Genomic DNA, 18,668 nt, shown 5'->3' on the forward strand with positions numbered 1-18,668 from the left:
ACTTTAAGACAAAGGGGCTTTCTTACCCCAGTGCCCCAAAAGCTCTCTGTGCCGGGCTAAGCTAACCTGCAGGAACCGTGGCAACCAAACTGCCCGTGTTAGCACCGACATGGTGAGGAATTGTATGTACCCTCTGTGGCTATTTTGCTCAGTGTCTCCACCAGTGAGGGATCATGAGAAGAAGAATACTCAAAGAGTGGGAAGACCCATCTGCAAAAGATATTTATCGTTGAATTACTTACCTATGCAGTGGAATCCTTGAGGACGGTGAGTCTGAGACCCAGGCCTGCGGTTAGGAGGTCTGGAGAAGAGAAGAAACCAGCAAAAGCTACAGAGCAGTGACCTGGGAGGCAGGAGGTGAAGCAGGGGAGGGTGATGTCCTGAAAGCTGAGCAAAAAGGGCATCAAGGAGGGTGCCCGGAAACAGGATCAGGAGGTGGTCTTCTGTGGAGACATAGCGAATCTCCACTGAGGGTGTAAGTAACACAGGGCTTTAATACATATAATAATAAATAAACAAATAGCAGGACTTCCTGTCCTGGACAGGAAGACTTAGTGTAGTAAGGATGTCCATTCTTCTCATAGGCAATGAAATCCCAGTGAAAACATCCCCTCCAATTGACGGGAATTTAATAAGATTATTATAAATCTGAAATAGTAGGCATAAACGAACAGAAAGGCATTTCCTGAAAAGAAAGCATAATGAGTGGGGCTTGCCTTATCCTTTTACCAAAACGTGTTGTAAAACAGAGTAATGAAAACCAAGTGAAAGTTACCTGGGTGATGGATGGGCGGGGCCACGGAGTGTGGACAGAGACTCCAGAGCCTGTGGCTACTGGGCCCACAGCAAAGTTCGTGTTTCTCATTTGGGGAGGACATGACAAATTATTTACCAAACTGCACCTCAACTAGCTAGCCACTTGGATAAGAAGTTAAGGTTACAGAATTTGACGATGGGGTGGGGAGGCAGCATGGAGGCGGTGGGGAAGGTTATCCCAGAAGGGAAGATGTGGGGAGTGTAACCACAGGCAGGCAGGATTGGGGGTGGGGAGCAGAGCAGAAGTGGGCTGGCCGGCCAGGGTGTCACTGGCCCCAGAGCTGTCACCCTGCACCCCCCAATCCCCCAATTTGCAACGAGCTCCCTTTGCTACAGGGCAGTGACCCTCATCTCCTGCTTTCAGGAAATAATACGATTCATGAAAGCCCACCTTGAGACACTAATTCCGTAACTGGTTCATTCATTCAACCAATGATTTATTGATTATTTAACTCTAATCCACACCGAGCGAGGCTCTGGGGATACTCTCCGTGTCTGTGTGTTTATACATTTTTAAGGCAGTGTGAGACCTCTGGGATTTAAATGGGAAAACCACAAATAATGGTTTTCTTGGCTAACTCTAATGCGCTGCCTTTCAGAGGGGTCAGAGGTGTGGTTTTCCATCCTGAGTGTACAGCGCCTGCTGTGTGCCGGACCCCGGGCAAGGCCCTGGAATGACAGCACTGTGATCCTCGCGTGCGTGCTAATTTACATACGAGAGACGCAAACGCAGGGTCACACCGTGTCCAAAGGGAAGCCGCCTTCGGACTGACACAGCTTGTTTCAGAGCAGCTGAGATCATTGGCCTTTTTGGTCTTTGGTTTTTGGGGCTGGGCAAAAAAAAAAAAAAAAAAAAAAGAGGGCGTGGGGGAAGATCTTATATAAATGCTGCTGTTTAGTCCGCTGTCACTTTGTAAGGGACCCGTTGAATTTCTGATGGGAAAGGTGTCTGGGTCCACCTTCAGGGCAAAGGGAAATGTGGGGAACACAGGGCAGAGTTGATAGTGTTTGAAAACACGGTCAGCAGTAACGCAAGAATCCCTGACCCAGCAGGGCGAGCCTGGCCAAGCCCCGCCCACGGGGGCTGGGGGATAAAGACCTCTCCGCCCCGCCCCCTGTCAGAGAAAGAAAATGCAATGCCAGTCCAGACGGACGCAACGGGCGGTTCCTCTTCCTTGCTTGGGGAAAGCGTTGTGATGTGGCATGCTGTCTGCTGTCTTTCTAGAATCCACAAGAAAAAGTCGTGGTGATCTGGAGAGTGTGGAGACAGTGGACCCAAGGAGCTAGCACTGATGCCTGGGTTCCAGTTTGGCTCCGCCCGGGTTGGCTTTGCTGAAGGCACAGTCCTTGAATCTGCTTCCTCATCTGTAAAAAAAAGGGGTCACATATTATGGTAACTGAAGGGATACACAGACATCAAATTATACTTTTGTACCACGGAAAATTATCCAGTGATATTAACCAATGGTATCCCAATACATTTAATAATAACACTTAAAAAAAAAAACAAGGAATAATGAGCTGATGAGCTCCATTTCCCAAGCTAAATTGGGATCTAATGTAATTTGGGGAGATAATCATTCTCCCCACCCACCACCACCCCACACAACTCATCCACATGTTAGAATCTTCCAGATAGAATCTCAGGCAAGGCCAAGAGCAGCGTTCAAAGCTCTCTTGGTGGCTGCTCATGTGCTGGCAACTACCACAAATCTGTACGTCGACACTCCAGTGTCCTCACGCACCTGTCACCGCCTACATAGGCGCCCCCAAAATCTGTGCCGCCCCGTCCATGGGGTAACAGTGTTTTGTGAAAGATCTTTCCAGCCTGGGACTACGTTTTCCAGCCCACCTTGCACCTAGAGTTAGCCACAGGCTAGTTCTCAAGCAGCTGGGGCTGCTCAGTGTCTCTGCCCTTAATCTGCCAGCAAAGGACTCCAAGGCCCAAGGGCACGGTGGTGCCCAAGAGAGAGGAAGCCCCGATCCCTGAATCACCACATGGAAGGAAGCTGTCAGCCAAAGGGGACCAACTGGTTGGACTCCCCGGTGAAGTTAAACCATGGAAATTTGGGAGGTAGTTGTTATAGAATCTAATGTTACCCTAAAAAGATGCATGCTTTCGAAATAGACTCCCCGCCCGGGCACACCCTTCCCTGCTTCCTTCCCTTCCAAACCTCTCAGACATTCATTGATGACATTCGGAATATCTTGATCACTGACGTTGTCGATTCAGTCCCTGATGGCACAAATATTTGTAGCTCATCTACCATGTGTGAGGAGCAGGGCTGGGCCCCTGGGATGCATTGCAGATTCCGCCCCATCCTTCTTTGATATTGTTCTGGCTGCTCCCTCCCCGCCAAGTCCAGCTGCTGGCCTGAAGCCTTGTTCTCCCACCTTAGGACCCAGTCCATCCAGTCTCTGGTTCTGGGCTTCTCCAAAGACCATGCCATCCTCATGGCTGAGGACAATGTAACCCACCCCGGGAACAGACACCTGAGTTATGGATGCCTTTGTAAACTGACCTTGGCCACAGGGCTTACAAGTAGAATGCAGGCTGGATTTCAGCTCCACTCACCTGCTTTGCACAGCACACAACCCATACAGCTGTGCTGGTCATTCTCTACCAATAACCAGCTGCATGGGAGCGGGGCAGGCTCACATAACGGGGTACTTCACACCACTCTGTCTCTGCTTTGGCCGTCCCTTTGGACTGGAGCATTCTTCTTTGCTCAGGCAGCTCCTGGTCCTTCCTTTGTTTGGGAGCAGGGGTAAAGCTGGGGGTGAAGTCCTCATCCTGGAAGTCTTTCTGTACCTCATGCATCCTTCCTTCTTGCCTCCTGCAGCCTCGACCCCCAGCTCCTGCAGCTTCTGGGTAGCCCCCATTGGGTACTCACTGCCCTGCACTGCCCACACATCTGTGTGAATGCAGCCCCTCTCTGCAGGGACCACTCCTACCATCTTGGTAGCCTGCCCCAGCCCTGGACCTGGCAATAGAGGACAGCCGGAAATAGAATAAAAAGAGGAAAATGGCTTCAACCTGGAGGAGGGATTGATAGGATGAAATGAGTCCATAGTGATAGGTTCATTCATTCATGATGTACTGGTTCAGCAAATCCTTTCTGAGCATGTACTGTGTGCTAGGCACTGTGCTGGCTGCTGATGCACAGTGAGGAAGACACACACAGTTCTTGGCTATGTCGGAGCTCCCAGGCTTGAGGTCGACTGCATCAGAGACAGAAATATGAAGGATGGGTCTGGTGGGAGCAGTAACAGAGGAAAGGGAAAAGGGCTACAAGTGCCTTAAATGGGCTTAACCTGTAGGTGGTGGTGGGTAGGTCCCCATGGCTCTGGGGGCAGAAGGAGGGCAATGGGCTTGCAGCCTGGACCTAGGGCTGTTCTCCACCAGCCCGTGACCTTGAAAAGCCTAAGCCCAGATGTCTGGATGTGGGGCCCCAGCCTTGCTCTCATGGGACCAGCTCAGCCAGCTGGGGCAAGGCACTGCCTGTGGGCTTCAGCTTCGAAGGGGAAAGAGAGTCCAAGACTGAAGGGCACTGGAGCCCCAGATCTCATCCCAGGACACGGGGTCCCACTCCTTGCCCTTGGGTCTCAAGCCCACTCCAGAGCCAGGGGGCCATCAGGACCACTTTCAGGGCCGGGGCCAGGCTGCTTGCTAACATTTGAGCAACCCATCTGCTCACCCACTGCTGCGAGAGCTGCCATTTTCATAACCCAGTTTGGGAGATTCAATTAAGATTGGGAGCCTCCTCCCTCTTCCAGGGAGGCCTCACAGGGGGCGTTCTCCTCTGTGAGCCAACGAGTGGGGCCCTTTGCAGGGCTTTTGTACAGCAAGTGGCACAGCAAGAGAAAGGGAGGAAAACAACTTTGGTTCAAAGATGCCAATAATAGGGGACTTCTTTTCCCCGTTTCCCCACGGAAGGTTGTCCACAGTGCGGGCGTGATCGGGTGGGCGGCTGCCCTGCTCAGAGAGTGAGACGTGTGCTCCTTTGTTGCGAGGGGCTGAATAGGATGTCCCTGCACCCAGACCTGGCCTCCCGGCTAACAAAGGGCCCCTTTGTCACCCCAGCAAAAGAGTGCTGCAGAGGTTGCCACAGCAACTCAGGGACACAGACTTAACGTGCAACTGACATTTCAGATGGGAAGCGGGCTTTCGAAAATTCAAATTTCTGTATGGATAATGGTTTCCTTCTCTGGATATTTTAAAGGAACTGTGAGGCAGACAAAAGAAAAAAAATAAGCAACGATAAACACAGAGCCAAGTGAATCAACATCGTGGCAAGTCAGCACACTGGCTCTCCCCTCCGTGGTGAAAAACTCGGGTGAGAAACCTTGTCAAGGGCATCGCTGAGGCCCCTGGGTGACCTGTAGGCTCTTCCTTTCCAAAAGGAAATCGGGCCCCCATGAAAGGAAGTTTGGAAAAAAATCTGTAATTCTACCTGCTGGGCACAAGACACTTGTCCCTCTCTGTGCTTTCCCTAGACAATCCTGGAAGGTCCCCTGCACGCCCGACCAGGAGCTGAGGCAGGGGACACAAAGGTAAATCAAGTTCTTCCTCTCCGAGGTGATGGTATAGTGGGGCTCTTGTGTCCATGTGCTTCCCACACAAGTTTACGCAGCTTTCAGGTGAGGTCTCTGCAGTTGTCCATCAGGAGGAGTAACCGATCCTACATGGGGGCAGGGAGGGGCTGAGCAGGGCTTGACCGAGTGAAAGGGGGTTGGTGGAACCCAGGGAGGGATTTGCTGCCAACCCAGTGTTGGCACTTGGTTGCTATTTGCTGGATGCACTGAGGGAGAAAGGCAGAAAAGGAAGAAAGGATTATTTTAAAGGGGAAAGCATCATAAATAGGATGCCAGTGAAAGTGTTAGGCATGTATGTTTGTACATAGTTGCCACCACAACATACAAGATACTTCCCTTCAACACTATAATGACAGCTGAGTAAACAGTGTTGAAAGAATATTACAGGGAGCACCTGCATGTCTACCACCTGGAATCAGCCAGTAACATTTCGCTCTCCTGGCTTTGTCACGTTTCGCCACTCAGCCGTTTCTCTACCCATCCATCAATCCATCTTTTTTTTTTTTTGATAAATTTAAAAGGCAGATGTCCTTTAACTCCCCCCAAAATACATCAGCCCACATATCATCAATTAGAATCCAATATTTGTTTACATATTTCCTTTTGATTTGAAATTTATATGCAGTGAAATGTACCCATCTTACACGTACAATTGCTGAGTTTTGACAACTCCATCTGCCTGTGTAACCCAAGACTTTATCAACATATAAAACATTAGGATCACCCCAGAAACTTCCCTCATCATCCTTCCCTGTCAGTCCTGGGCGTACACAAGCACTACACACACACACACACACACACACACACCATTTTGTCATTTGCTTTTCACTTAGCTTTATAGTAAAATAATTTTCCTATGTTGCTCTCTATATATGTAGCCATTGAGATTATGTATTTTCTTTTTTTATCAAGGGAAATACATATTTCCTTTATTGCTTTTTTAATAATTTCTTTTTTTTAAAGATTTTATTTATTTATTTTTTAGAGAGGGAAGGGAGGGAGAAAGAGAGAGAGAGAAACATCAATGTGAGGTTGCTGGAGGTCATGGCCTGCAACCCAGGCATGTACCCTGACTGGGAATCGAACCTGCGACAGTTTGGTTCACAGCCCATGCTCAATCCACTGAGCTACTCCAGCCAGGGCAAAGATTATGTATTTTCTGAGATATGTTAATTAATATTTAGACATTATGTGAATACAATATATATTATATATATTTCTCAGTGTGTAGGAATACTATTACCGTTTTTTGAATGTTTATCTTGTATCCAGGAAGCTTATTAAACTCTGTTATTTTTTTAACAGTTTTCTGTAGATTCTCTTAGGTTTTCTGCATGGATGATTATGTTATCTGCAGAGAAGGTGTGTGTGTGTGACAGAGAGATAGGGAGGGAGAGAGAGAGAAGGAGATTCTGCTCTTCTTTTCCAATCATCTTACTATTTATTTCTTTGTCTTTTCTTATTGCAGTGTCCAGCACCTCTAGAATCAATGTGAAATAGAAGTATTAAAATCAACCATTCCCATCTTGTTCTTTTACTTCACTAAGTATACTGCTTACATATCACCATTAGGCCATTTAGTAGGATACTTATTGTAAATTTTTGATAATACTCTTTATAAATTAGTAAAGTTTATTTTTATTCCTAGTGTGCTAAGAGATTGTTTTCCTGCATAAATCAGTTATAGTTTACAATGCTTTCTTAGCATTGATTCAAATAATCTGGATTTTATCTTCTAATCTATTGATATTGCATATGATATTAATAGGTATTATGTTGAACCATCCTTGAATTCCTGAGATAATTGTCAGAAATTCTAATGGCTCATACTTTATTTTTAATATGCTGTAAATCCATGTGTAATTATTTCATTAAGAATTTTTTGCATTTATGTTAATGACTGAAGTCACTCTTGAATTTTTGTGCTGCTGCTGCCAAGGTTTGTGTCAAGGTTATATGGGTTTGGCCTGAGTTGGGGAAGAACAAGTTTGATAACTGATCCAACTTCTTAAAGTATAATTGGATCATTATGTCTTATGTTTTTCTTCAGCAAATTTTGGTAAATTATACTTTTCTGGAAAGTTGCTCATTCCCTCTAGCTTCTCAAATATATCAATGTTAAGATGTTTTTAGTGTTATCTTGTGGTTTTAAAACTCTCCTGTATCTATTACCTAAGCCTTTTCTCTTCTTTGCTAATGAATCATACTCAAGCTTTATCTATTTCATTAGGCTATACTTTTCTATATTCTATATTTTCCTTGGTTTTCCAAATTGTTTACAGTGACTGGCTGAAAAAATAATTAACATTATATTTTAACAAAGATAATGTATATAAAGTACCTGGCACTTAAAAGTGTTTGGCAAATATTGGTTAACGTAATATATAAAAACTATTTTTGAGACTAGAGATTCAACTATGATCGAGACATAATTTGTGCTCTCAGGGAGCTCACAGCTGACCTGGGGAGACAGGTAAGTAAATAACCAACTAGATACAGTGTGAGAAACATAACAGAAGTGAGTGCAAAGTGGAATGGGAATGCAAAAGAGAGCTTTCTGAAGGAGGTGATGTTGAGCTGGTCCCTGTAGGATAACAAATAAGAGTACTGAGCTGGAGTCTTGGAGAAGTCTTTATCAAGGAGGTGTTATTTGAATTTGGTCTTAAAGAATGAGTTGGAATTTGCTAGCAGTAAAAGAAAAGAGAATGGGGTTACGAACACCCATACCGTTAAAGCTCCCACCTGAAAGTGACCATGCCTCTTCTGCGCACGACCCCTTGGCTAAAACAAGTCACACAGCCATGCCTAAGCTCACGTGGGAGAAGCACAACTCTACCAGGAGGCAGAGCATTCATGAGCAGACCTAGGACTCTCACAGTAGGGCGTTTAGCTCCTCTGCCACAGCTGTGCTTTAGGAGTGGTCATTTTGCTTTAAAGCCGAGGCTTTCTCCAGGTAAGGGGCCATAGTGGATGTGGGACCCATGGGTAAGTGGGTACCTCTTGTATGAACTATGTCTTTTCTGTATTTGATGCTTTGACATCTGGGTTCTTGCAGACTCTAGAAGGACTGCCCCTCCTGGGTTAGCCAACACTAGAGAAAGTAACTGACTCTCCTCTCCGGTGCATGGGCTTTTCAAATGCAAACGAACCTATCCAGAGCCCACACCACCAATCACTTCCTTGACCCACCTCTCACACCCCAAGCCACCTGCCCTAGCCACCCAGGATCAAGGGCCAGACAACAGCCCCTAGGCCTCGGAGCCTGCCAAAGTTATTCCAGCTAGCCAACCCTAAGTTTGCTTACTCTGCCTCACCCATTATTTCCTGCAGAAATCACAGCAAACGTTCCTTCCCACAACTCTGCCCTCTCTGTCCAGACTGAACCTGGGGCCCTCCTGGTGTGGCATGCCCCTTCCTCTTGGGAACTCTAGCAAACTAGCTGTTCCATGGCCATTGTCTCCTGATCTGTTTGCCTCGTCATCCTAAATAATAGTAGAACATATTAAGCTGTATCTATATTTTGATACCTCAGCTATTTATGATACCAGAAGCTGAAAACTGGAAAGGCAAGCAAGCAGATATTTCAGGTCCCCAAACTGGGTTGCTGCAGGAAGGGCATGCATGACCAAGCTGTCCCAAGTCTGCTTGCTGGTCCCTGGCTGAGACCTGAGACTCCCCTCGCACAGATTCCGCACTGGGTCAAGAGGAAGAGAGAAGGGCTTAAGCCCTATCCCTCATCCTGAGGAAAATGTGGCTGGGGACAGTGTGGCTGGGTGTGTGTTTGGGAGAACTGAGTCATCAACTTCCTATCTGTTCAACTGTCCCCAAGAGGTCCAGCCCAAGATTTGAGATCTGCATGGCTTCCCTAATGGGTTGCACTGCCAGGCTCCCCAGAGACCTCCTCGGTGCTGTGCTCCAGGTGGGATTTCCAGACGTAGGTACTGCTAATTAGTCCTGCTATAAACACAGTGATGTTGTGCATTCCTCCCTGGGCCTCACCGATCTCATCTGTAAAATGGCCACAGCGGTCCTCTTTCCTGACCCAGAGGGTTGCAGTGAATATTGAACTCCCCAACTCACAAGAGAGGTGGTGTCTACAGAAAACAAAAGAAAATGAAATAATCCCCCCTCACAAAAATAAAGACCTCACAATGTCACAGCAAGTGTTATAATTATGGTAACAAACATTGATAGCTTTTCTTCTGAGATCAGGGATGAGACAAGGATGCCTGCTATCACTCCTTCTTTCCAAAACTGTACTGGCAATACCACCCAGTGCCACAAGCCAAGAAAAACAAATAAAATGTATAAGGACAGAAAAGGGAAAATTAAAACTCTCATTTTTACAGATGAGATAGAATATGGCATTTATTTATTTACTTATTTATTTAATTGTTGTTCAAGTACAGTTGTCTGTGGTCTATATTTTTCAAAAGCCAAAGAATCTGCAGATTGTTAGAATAACTGAGTTTGGCAATGTTGCTAGATACATGGGCATATGCAAAAATATACTTTGACATGGGTCCCAGACCTATATTGCTGAGTAACAAACCACTCCAAACGTCCTGGATTAAACTAACAATAATTATTTATCATCGCTCATGGTTTCTGTGCTTTGGGATTCAGGAAGGGCTCAGCTGGATGTTTCTGGGTATTTCACGCACTTGCGTTCAGGAAGTAGGTGGAGCTGGAACAGCAGGAGGCTGTCCCCCCCCCATCATTTTCCTCTTTATTTTGTCTCAGGGTCTCTGCATAGTGACTTAGGGCTTCAAAGACAAATGTCCCAAGAAAGGGAGTCAGGCAGAAGATGTATCAACTTTCTAGACCTTGAGTCAGAAGCCATGCACCATCACGTCTGCCACATTCTATCTGTTAAAAAAAAAACAACCCACACACATTCACTAAGATCAACCCGTTTTAAGGGGGAGGATATTAGACTCTACCCCTGGGAAGGAGTATCAGAGAATTTGTCAACTTGTTTTAAAACCATCATGCAGTACTGGCAACAGATAAAACACGGTATAAAAAAATCATTTGTAATGGTACCAACACCAGAAAACCCAGGACTAAATCTAATAAAAGATACACAAGATCTCTACACAGAAAACTACAAAACAGTGCTGAGAGAACTTAAAAATAACCCCCCTAAACAAATGAAGGGACATACCATGTTTATGGATAGAAAGACAATATTGAAAATGTCAATTTTACCCAACTTGGCCTAAAAATTCAATGTGATAGCAATAAAATTCCAGCAGGATTTTGTGTGTGTGTGTGTGTGTGTGTGTGTAAACAGACAAGCTGATTTTAAAACTTCTGTGGAAGTGCAAAGGTCAAAAATAGCCAAGCACTTTTGAAGAACAAAGCAGGTAGACTTTTCTACAGGACATTACAACATCCAAAAGCTGCAGTAATCCCGGCAGCGTGAAAATGGCAGAAGGAGAGAAAAACAGGCCAGTGGAACAGACAGGAGCATTCGGGAACAGTCCCAGGCACATACGGACTGCTTGATTTATGACAAAGTTAACACTGCAGAGAAATTGCAGGGGGCGTGATCTTTTCAATAAATAGTGCTGGGTCAGTTGGAAAAAAAGGAAAGGGGCCAGTGGGAAATTCCTTCTGATGAGATATGGCACTGTATTTCTAGAAACAATGACTGCTGACATTTATTTAGAAGTTCTTTCCTTTCTGAGCTGTAATTTCCCTCTGTTGTTCTCAAACCTTTAGTGAAAGCGTTTCTCACACATATCTTGTATTAATGGATCCTTATGGTCACTGTTGACAAAATCAAGTCCAAACCTACAGGAAAACCTTGTAAGAGTTTATTTGAGCCAAATCTGAGGTCTGACCCAGAAGCAAAATCTCAACATATTAAAAAAATGCTTTGGAGAATGGCAGTTTTGCAGGTTTTGGGGGTGTTTTGTTTTGTTTTTTTTTGATGTATTTAGAATCAAAGCAGAGAATGTAAGGAAAATTACGTAAAGTCTCTTGGTAGTGTAATAGCTTAAGGAAGTGGAAGAAAGCAAAGTGGGGAAATCTCTAGGACTGGTTAAAAAGTAAAATGGAGAGATACACACTTCCTTTACCTTGCTGGGCACATGATAGTTTCCATTCAATAGTTACAGTAAATAGAGTTGGTGAGTGGGCAAGATTACCCCGAGGGGTCTCACCCAGTTTTGTGCTCTGGTGCTGGTGGTTGTGCCCCTGAGAGATCTGGAAACGGAAATGACTCCGGCATATCAAGGGCATGCTATCCTCGGTGGATAACAGGGGACAGGGCTTGCTGAAGGTGAAGACTGACCTTGCTAAGGAAGCCATGGGCCCTGAAATGTGACTACCCCCATAACCTGATCAGTCAGGAATTGATTATCACACTGTCCTGTGTCGTTACTTCCGTCACTGAGCTTGTCAGGCCTGCCATGTAGCCCCCTGAGCCAGGTGGGTCTCCTGTGTAGCCCCTTCTTATGTTCACATCACGAATAGTGGTTTTTAGTACAGGACCAGCACAGCCCAAGTAGCAAGCAGCTGGGAGCTAAGTTCCAAGCAGGCTCCTAAGTGAGCAAAAGGCTCATTCCCTTCTCTCCAAACAGCATAACATTTCCATCCTGACCCACTCCGGCCTCCTAGCCACGTGGCCCTTCCCAGCCAGGCATCCTGGGTGTGGGAGAGCCGGGAGCCAGAGGACAGTGGTGGAGCTGTCAGCAGGAGGTGAAGGAGTAGAGAGACTGCTAGGGGAGACAACTCTTGGGTGAAAAGGGGAGGAGCCACAGACCAGCTGCCAGCAGGTGATGGTCTGCCAGCAGGTGAGTGAGGGGGCTTTTTTGTGTGCGTGGGGGAGGGAGTCTGTTCAGTCGCCTCTCTGCCCCACCATGGGAGCCACCGCATTTCTGTCCAGGATACCAGGGGGTGGGCAGAGTCTGGACCCCTCCTCGGAGCCCCAGGGGATAGGCCGTTCCTATGGCCTTCCTCCCTCTCCCTGTCATTAAAGGGGGCAGAGTCCTGCTTCCTCCCAGTATTTTCAGCCTTGGAAACTCTGGGAGCAGCGGCGCTCACGCATCTGGAGCTCCATAATTGACGGCACAAGTTCTTGCCTCAGTTTCCTCTTACGTGGAAGGAGAGTTTAAAAGCAGCCATCTCCCAGGGACTTGGATCAGTGGGACAAGCAGGGAGGGCCCGCCTCTCCCCACAGCCCGTAGGACAGCACCCATCTCCGTTAGAGTTCCCGCCAACACTTTCTCTCCTCCGACGCTGCGTGGGGCTTATTGTCGCCCTAAATGTTTAGGGCGAGGAGTGTCCCACTTCAGGGGAGGGGTGTCGTACAGGCTTCTTCCCTCTTCTCACCCTTGGTGGCGAAGGGCGGGACAGAAAAGGGTCTCCCGGACAGACGCACCACCCTCCCGGGCTCCCAGGGGCAGACAGCCTGGCCCAGGACCCAGAGACGACCGGGCCCGCAGGAGAGACCTCCTCCCCTGGGCCCCGGCCCCCGGCCCCAGGCTGTGCCCGCGGCCGGAACAATAGCGCGCGAGGGCGGGGCGGGGGCGGGGGCGGGGCGCTCCGCCGGGCGCCGCCCCCAGCCCGCCCCCCGCGCTCGCATACCCGGCTCTCACTCTGACTCCCACCCGCCGCCCGCCCAGGCACTGCCCGCGGGAGCCGCCGCCGCCGCCGCCGCCGCCGCGCCCGCCATGGACGTCCGCCTGTACCCCTCGGCGCCCGCGGTGGGCGCGCGGCCCGGGGCCGAGCCGGCTGGCCTGGCGCACCTGGACTATTACCACTGCGGCAAGGTAGGCGGGGGCCGGGGTGGGGGCCCAGGCGGGCGGGGCCGGCCCGCGCCTTCGGACCCCGCGCCGAGGCCAGAGCGCCTCGGGCTGGAGCACAGGCAGGAGTCACCTGGTGGCGCAGGACGCCGGCACTCTCGGGGACACACGGGGGAGGGGGGGGGATACCGGCGGTGCCCAAGCTTGGGGACACGCACGCCTTGGCCCCGCCGACGGGCACACGCCACTCGCACAGATGTCCTTGCTGCTACACTCCTGCCCTGAGTTGTTCGCACCCCAGGCAGAAGTCACCCCAACAGTCACTCGCACGATGTCACAGTGACACTCACACCCACCCACGTCCCCCTGACAGCCTCGCATCCATTCACAAGCTGACCCACGGTCACCCACAGCCACACGCCTGCTCACACTGTTTTATCGTCCCACACAAGTCATCCTGACAGTCGTTTATACACAATGACACGCAGGCACTCGCCCACGCACCCTGTCACACCGCCGCAGACGAGTCGCCCATTCACACACCACTGTGCCACACACCCTGTCACAAGCCCCCATCCGCTGTCACACCCAGCCACACTGGGGGCAGCCACACAAAGAAGTCGCTCTGACAGTCACACGCTCGCACTCAGAATGACTCACACAGGCGCACTCTGCCACACACAGCCACCCGTGGACGGTGAACCTCAGGCACACGGATCCCTCTGACGGCCACGCAGTCACACGCGGTCACCCAGGGGCAGCCACGGCCCCCTCGCCGCCCCCTCCCCCATCTGGGTCATCCACTCTCGTGCGTCAGGGTTTAACTTCTCAGGCGTCGCCGCGCACTAATTGGGCCGTTTACTAATTGGCCGTCACTGCCAGGCTGGGCCTCGGATTTCGAGTTTGCAATGGCCAATCCAGGCTTGCTCCTCCAGGCCGGGCTGCAGTGAGGGACACCGCCTTCCCTTTCCCAGAGCGCCATTCTCACCCGCAGCCAGGTTCCCGCTGCGCTGCGCGGGTCGCGACAGAAGCTCGGGTGCCTGGAACCCGGGACAGCCGGCGTCCGACTCCAGCTCCCCACGCCGAGCGGAGCCGAGACCGTTAGGTGCACCTGCCCTGCGCCTCTCTTCCTTCGCCCTAGAGGGAACTTTCAAACTTTGTTAGGAGAGAGACTGTCCGCGTGTCCGCCGGGCGGTGCGTCCGTCCCGGGCCGCCTGGAGCCGAGAGCGGCTTTTCGTCACTCGGAGCCCGGATTGAACGGAGCGCGCGGGTTTCCCCGCGGCCCTGGCGCAGACTCGCGGGCTCGGTGGCGCGCTGCTTGGTGAGTGCGCGTCCGGTGGTGGGATCGGCTGCCCCCCCCCCACCCCCGCCCGCCCCAGGGTCTCGACCTCACCCCGCCCCGTTGTCTTTTCGTCTTGCCCCTTGCTGCGGGGGTGCGGAAAGGAGCGTCCCCGCACAAAACCCTGGGCTTCCGGGGCTGGGCCTCTGAGTTCGTTCTCAGGCCCTGGGGAGCGGCTCCCCGGTTAGCCTTTGCAAAGCCCTCCACAGTTTTCCCCGGCGAGGCGTGGGCTGCGGGGCTGCGGGGCCTGGGGCACCGTGGGGGCGGGGGTGGGCTGCAAGCGAGGTCTCTCCGAGGATGGGGATGATTATCTTTTGTCCCGTGACCCGCAAAGTTAGAAGCCAGAGAGGGGGATGGTGCATGTCCTCGAGAGAGAGAAGGCTGGTTCTCTGGCTGTTTCTAGTCTGCTGGAGGGAAAATTGATTAAAAGTAGCAAGTGGAGTCTTCAGGGAGGAAAAGACTGTTAGGTGTGGGGGCAGCTGGTCTGTCTTTTGCCCTTGTGGGTTTTTTTTTTTTTTTTTTTTTTTTATGAAGTTGGCAAGGCTCCAGGCTCTGGTTTGGGGACATGGCTGGGCATTGGGAATTTGCGCCTCAAAGTCTGGGTGGATGGGCCCCCTTAGTCCAGGGAGTGCTCTTTTTGGGGCGGCATTTCCGTAGACCCCTCTAGAGTGGGGCAGTCCCAGATGGGGGCCTTCAGGCAGAGGCACTCGGCCAAGGGCCGTGCCTTATTCCGATGCTCTGTAAAGCTCTGACTCAGCACCAGGAGCCAGTGAGAATCCCAGGGCCAGGAGGGACAGGCACAGGGAATGAGAAACTGGTGGCTCTGGTTTCCGTCGGTGATCCAGGACCTCTGACTGCCCTAGAGCTGGGGGTACGTCCAGGTGGAGGAGGTGGTTGTGTGAGGATGGTTGAAAGAAAGGTCTGGCCTTGCACTTGGGCGTGAGACAAGCTTTTCAGTCCTTCAGGATGTGGCATGGTGAGGCAGAGAGCCACTGGGCTCAGCTAGGGGTGGGTGAGAGGCCTGCTAGAAGCGGACCCTAAGTGGACAGTGGTGGTTGTGACCAGAAGCTGATGGTGAGGGCCTGGGGAGGGAGATGCCCAAGCTGCATCCTGAAGCTGGTCACTATCAGAAATGGGGCAGGGGGAGCCAAGGTGCAGCAGTAACCACACTTAAGGCCTGGAGGCTGGGCTGTAGAGCCCGGACAAGCCTGCACACTGGGGGCTGGGTCTCCGGAGTCCAGTCAACAGGCTCATCCCCATAGGGACCCAGGCCTGAGAAACACAAGGGCAAGCATTAGCCCAAGTGATGAGGGACAACCACTGTGCAGTTGACCTGGAAGGGCCCTTGGCGACCGTTCCCTTGGTGACTGTCCCCTTAGTGATCCTCTCCACAGAGATTCCAGCCTCTTTAAAGCAAAGTCATGAGCAGTGGCTGTCCTTTTGGTGTCTTTTGTTTGAGAAAACACACAATGGCAAGAAGCTGCCGTGGTTCCATTTCTGCTTTGAAATAGATGTGTGTTTTATCAATCACACTAACCACTAACATGAGCATGCATCTGAGAACCAGCTTACCAGGGGTGAGGCAGGCACGTGACTTGTTTCATGTGACAGCAGTGCGTGATGAGCGCAGGTGCCTGTGGCCCCGTGGCCCCAGGATCTGCGGCACCATGCTGGGAACCATGGGTCCCTCCTTCTTCCCTGCTCCACAGAAGGGGAAACTGAGTCATGGAGTCGTGCCCTCAGAGGTTACACAGGAAGCAAGGAACAGAGCTGAGGCCTGAACCCAAGTTTCTTGACACTCATCTGGGCTCCTCACAAGTCTCTGCTGTGGTTCGGGGGTGGGTGGGGGGCTGTGACACCCTTCCTAGGGTAACAGCGAATACCGTTCACTCAGATTTTGGCAGGGCACTTTACCACGCTGGGGCACTGCCCCCGGAGCTTCCTGTTCCACTCTGGCAGCCTTGTGTAAGCTGGCTGTTGGTCTGGGCAAACCCGGGTTCGGATCTCCATTGTGGTTTTGGGTACCCAGGGCCAATGATTCCTTAGCTCCTTTTTTTATTGGGATGCGATTTACATACAATAAAATGCACATTGTATGTGCAGAGTGGTTTTGATGGTGACCACCATCCCGTTCCAGATAGAGAGCTATTTCCATCACCCTAGAAAGTTCCCTGGTGTTCCTTTCCAGCCAATACCCATTGCTCCTCCTGTAGAGGAAATGGCTTGTCTGATTTCTAGTATCAAGCTTTGTGCAAGTTCAGTTTCAGTGTACTAAGTGTATTTAAGTTTTAGAACTTCATATGCAGAATATGGATTTTTGTCTGCTGCTTTTTGCTCAACGCGGCGTCTTTTAGATTCATTGTGTTGTGTGTATCCTTGGTTTGTTCCATTTTATTGCTAAGTTATATTACATTGTATGATACAGCACAATTGGTTTATCTGTTCACTTGCTGATAGACGTCGGGTTTGTTTCCAGACTGGAGCTATTATAAATAAGCTGCAGTCAACATTCCTGTACAAGTCTTTTTGTGGGTGGGACAAATAATTTAGTGTCTCCGAGCCTCTGTCCCCTTGAAGCCAGCACTGCCTACCTCGGAGGTTTGGGAGTGTTAACTGAGGTGAGGTAGGCTAGGACAGTTCCTGGAGCATACCTGCTATGAACATAATGACATCAACCACCTGGAACCTCTCCTGGTAAGAAGCTTAGCATCTCTATGTTTCAAGCATCCTTCATCACTGGTCCAAATATCCTTCAAGGCCAACCTGGGTATCAGTTTCTCCATGTAGTACTCCAAGGTCAGCCACCTGTTTTCTTCCTCCAGGCCACACCCAAACGGGTACTGCATGGGATATGGCATGCTCCACCATACGTCAATCAATCAACAGTTATTGAGCCTCTCTTTGTGCTAGGCAACTGAGGCTACAGCAGTGAACGAAAGGAACTCAAAATGCTGCCCTCTGGAGCTTATATACTAGTATGGGAGTCCTCAGTATATGGGAGAAATATATGGTATTGTTCCCAATGGCGATACAACTATGGAGAAATGAAGCCAGGAAGAGGGTTAGGGGCGCCAAGGCCAGGCGCCGGTTTGCAGTTTGAAGTGGGGAGCTTGGGGAAGGCCTTGTGGTCTAGACCAGTGGTTCTCAAATTTCTGTACACACGAAGAATCATCTGACAAGATTTTAAAAGCAGATCCCTGGGCTCCGCCCCCAGAGATTCTGATTCAGTTGGACCGGAGCCCTGAGAACTCGCATGTTCAATGAGCTCCTGGCGGATGCTGCTGCGGGTCCAGCAACCACACGGGTGTGTGGCAGTGGTTTGGCTGTTTGTGTCCAGGTTTTGTGGGCTCCCAGCAGGCAGGAGCCATGCCCAGCGCCTGGCACGGTGCCTGATCCGTAATTACTCAGGAAATATGTGCCGGAGCGTGAGTGATTCAACTCTATACCCACCCACACGGCTCTGGACACAGCATCTTGTACCTACCTGGCTGGGATTTAGACGAGGTTGGTTATAAACGATTGGAGCCTCCTTGGGATGGGGGTCCATGAAGTAGGAATTGCTGTGCCCACCTCTCCTGCTGGGTGAGGTCCCCACAGCTCCTTTCTGCAGGGCACAGATGGGTGTGAGAGGATCCTGGAGAGCGAGCTCTAGGCCAGGTGAGCTCTGAGCCGAGATGGCTGGTCCTGGGGAGCTCTGGAAGGATGCCTGCACCTCTGGCAGGGACTTCTTTTTGCTTTCCATCTAAATGTGTTCCTTACATGCCCTCCCCCAGCCTGCCCTGAAGGATCCTCTAGGACCACATCTCTGTACCTTACCAGTCTCAGGAGGGGCAGCCCAGGCCTGGCACTGCTGCCCCCAGTCTCCTGGGCGACCTTGAGCATGGCAGTGGCCTTCTTTGAGCAAATCAGGGACCAGGAGCCTAGAGAGATGGGGAGCTGTGGTGTGGGAATGTAAGGCAATAAGGCTGGGCATGTCCTTTGTAGCTGCAGAGTGTTGTGCACCCAGCAAGGAGGAGGATGATGCTTTTTTTTTTTTATCCTCACCCAAGGACATTTTTTCATTGCTTTTTTTAGATAAAGAGGAAGGGAGAGAGAGAAACATCTATGCAACAGAGGCATTGATTGGTTGCCTCTGCCGGTACAGGGGGATTGTAGGCACCCAG

At 50.3% G+C, this 18,668-nt stretch overlaps 1 protein-coding gene across 3 annotated transcripts in view; it reads left to right on the forward strand.

The window, feature by feature from the left end:
- Window positions 1-13,029: 13,029 nt before the first annotated feature.
- The window catches only part of TOX2 (TOX high mobility group box family member 2), a 108,561-nt gene continuing 102,922 nt past the window's right edge, over window positions 13,030-18,668 (forward strand). For 2 of the 3 annotated variants that reach the window (XM_028524195.2, XM_036009859.1), the window contains exon 1: window positions 13,030-13,193. In XM_028524195.2, the coding sequence (XP_028379996.1) occupies window positions 13,095-13,193 (99 nt within the window). In that variant the 5' untranslated portion in view covers window positions 13,030-13,094. The remainder of the gene's footprint in view (window positions 13,194-18,668) is intronic. The other variant, XM_036009858.1, reaches the window with a different exon arrangement.

This window comes from Phyllostomus discolor, chromosome 9, assembly GCF_004126475.2.
Source record: "Phyllostomus discolor isolate MPI-MPIP mPhyDis1 chromosome 9, mPhyDis1.pri.v3, whole genome shotgun sequence".
Lineage (NCBI taxonomy): Eukaryota > Metazoa > Chordata > Mammalia > Chiroptera > Phyllostomidae > Phyllostomus > Phyllostomus discolor.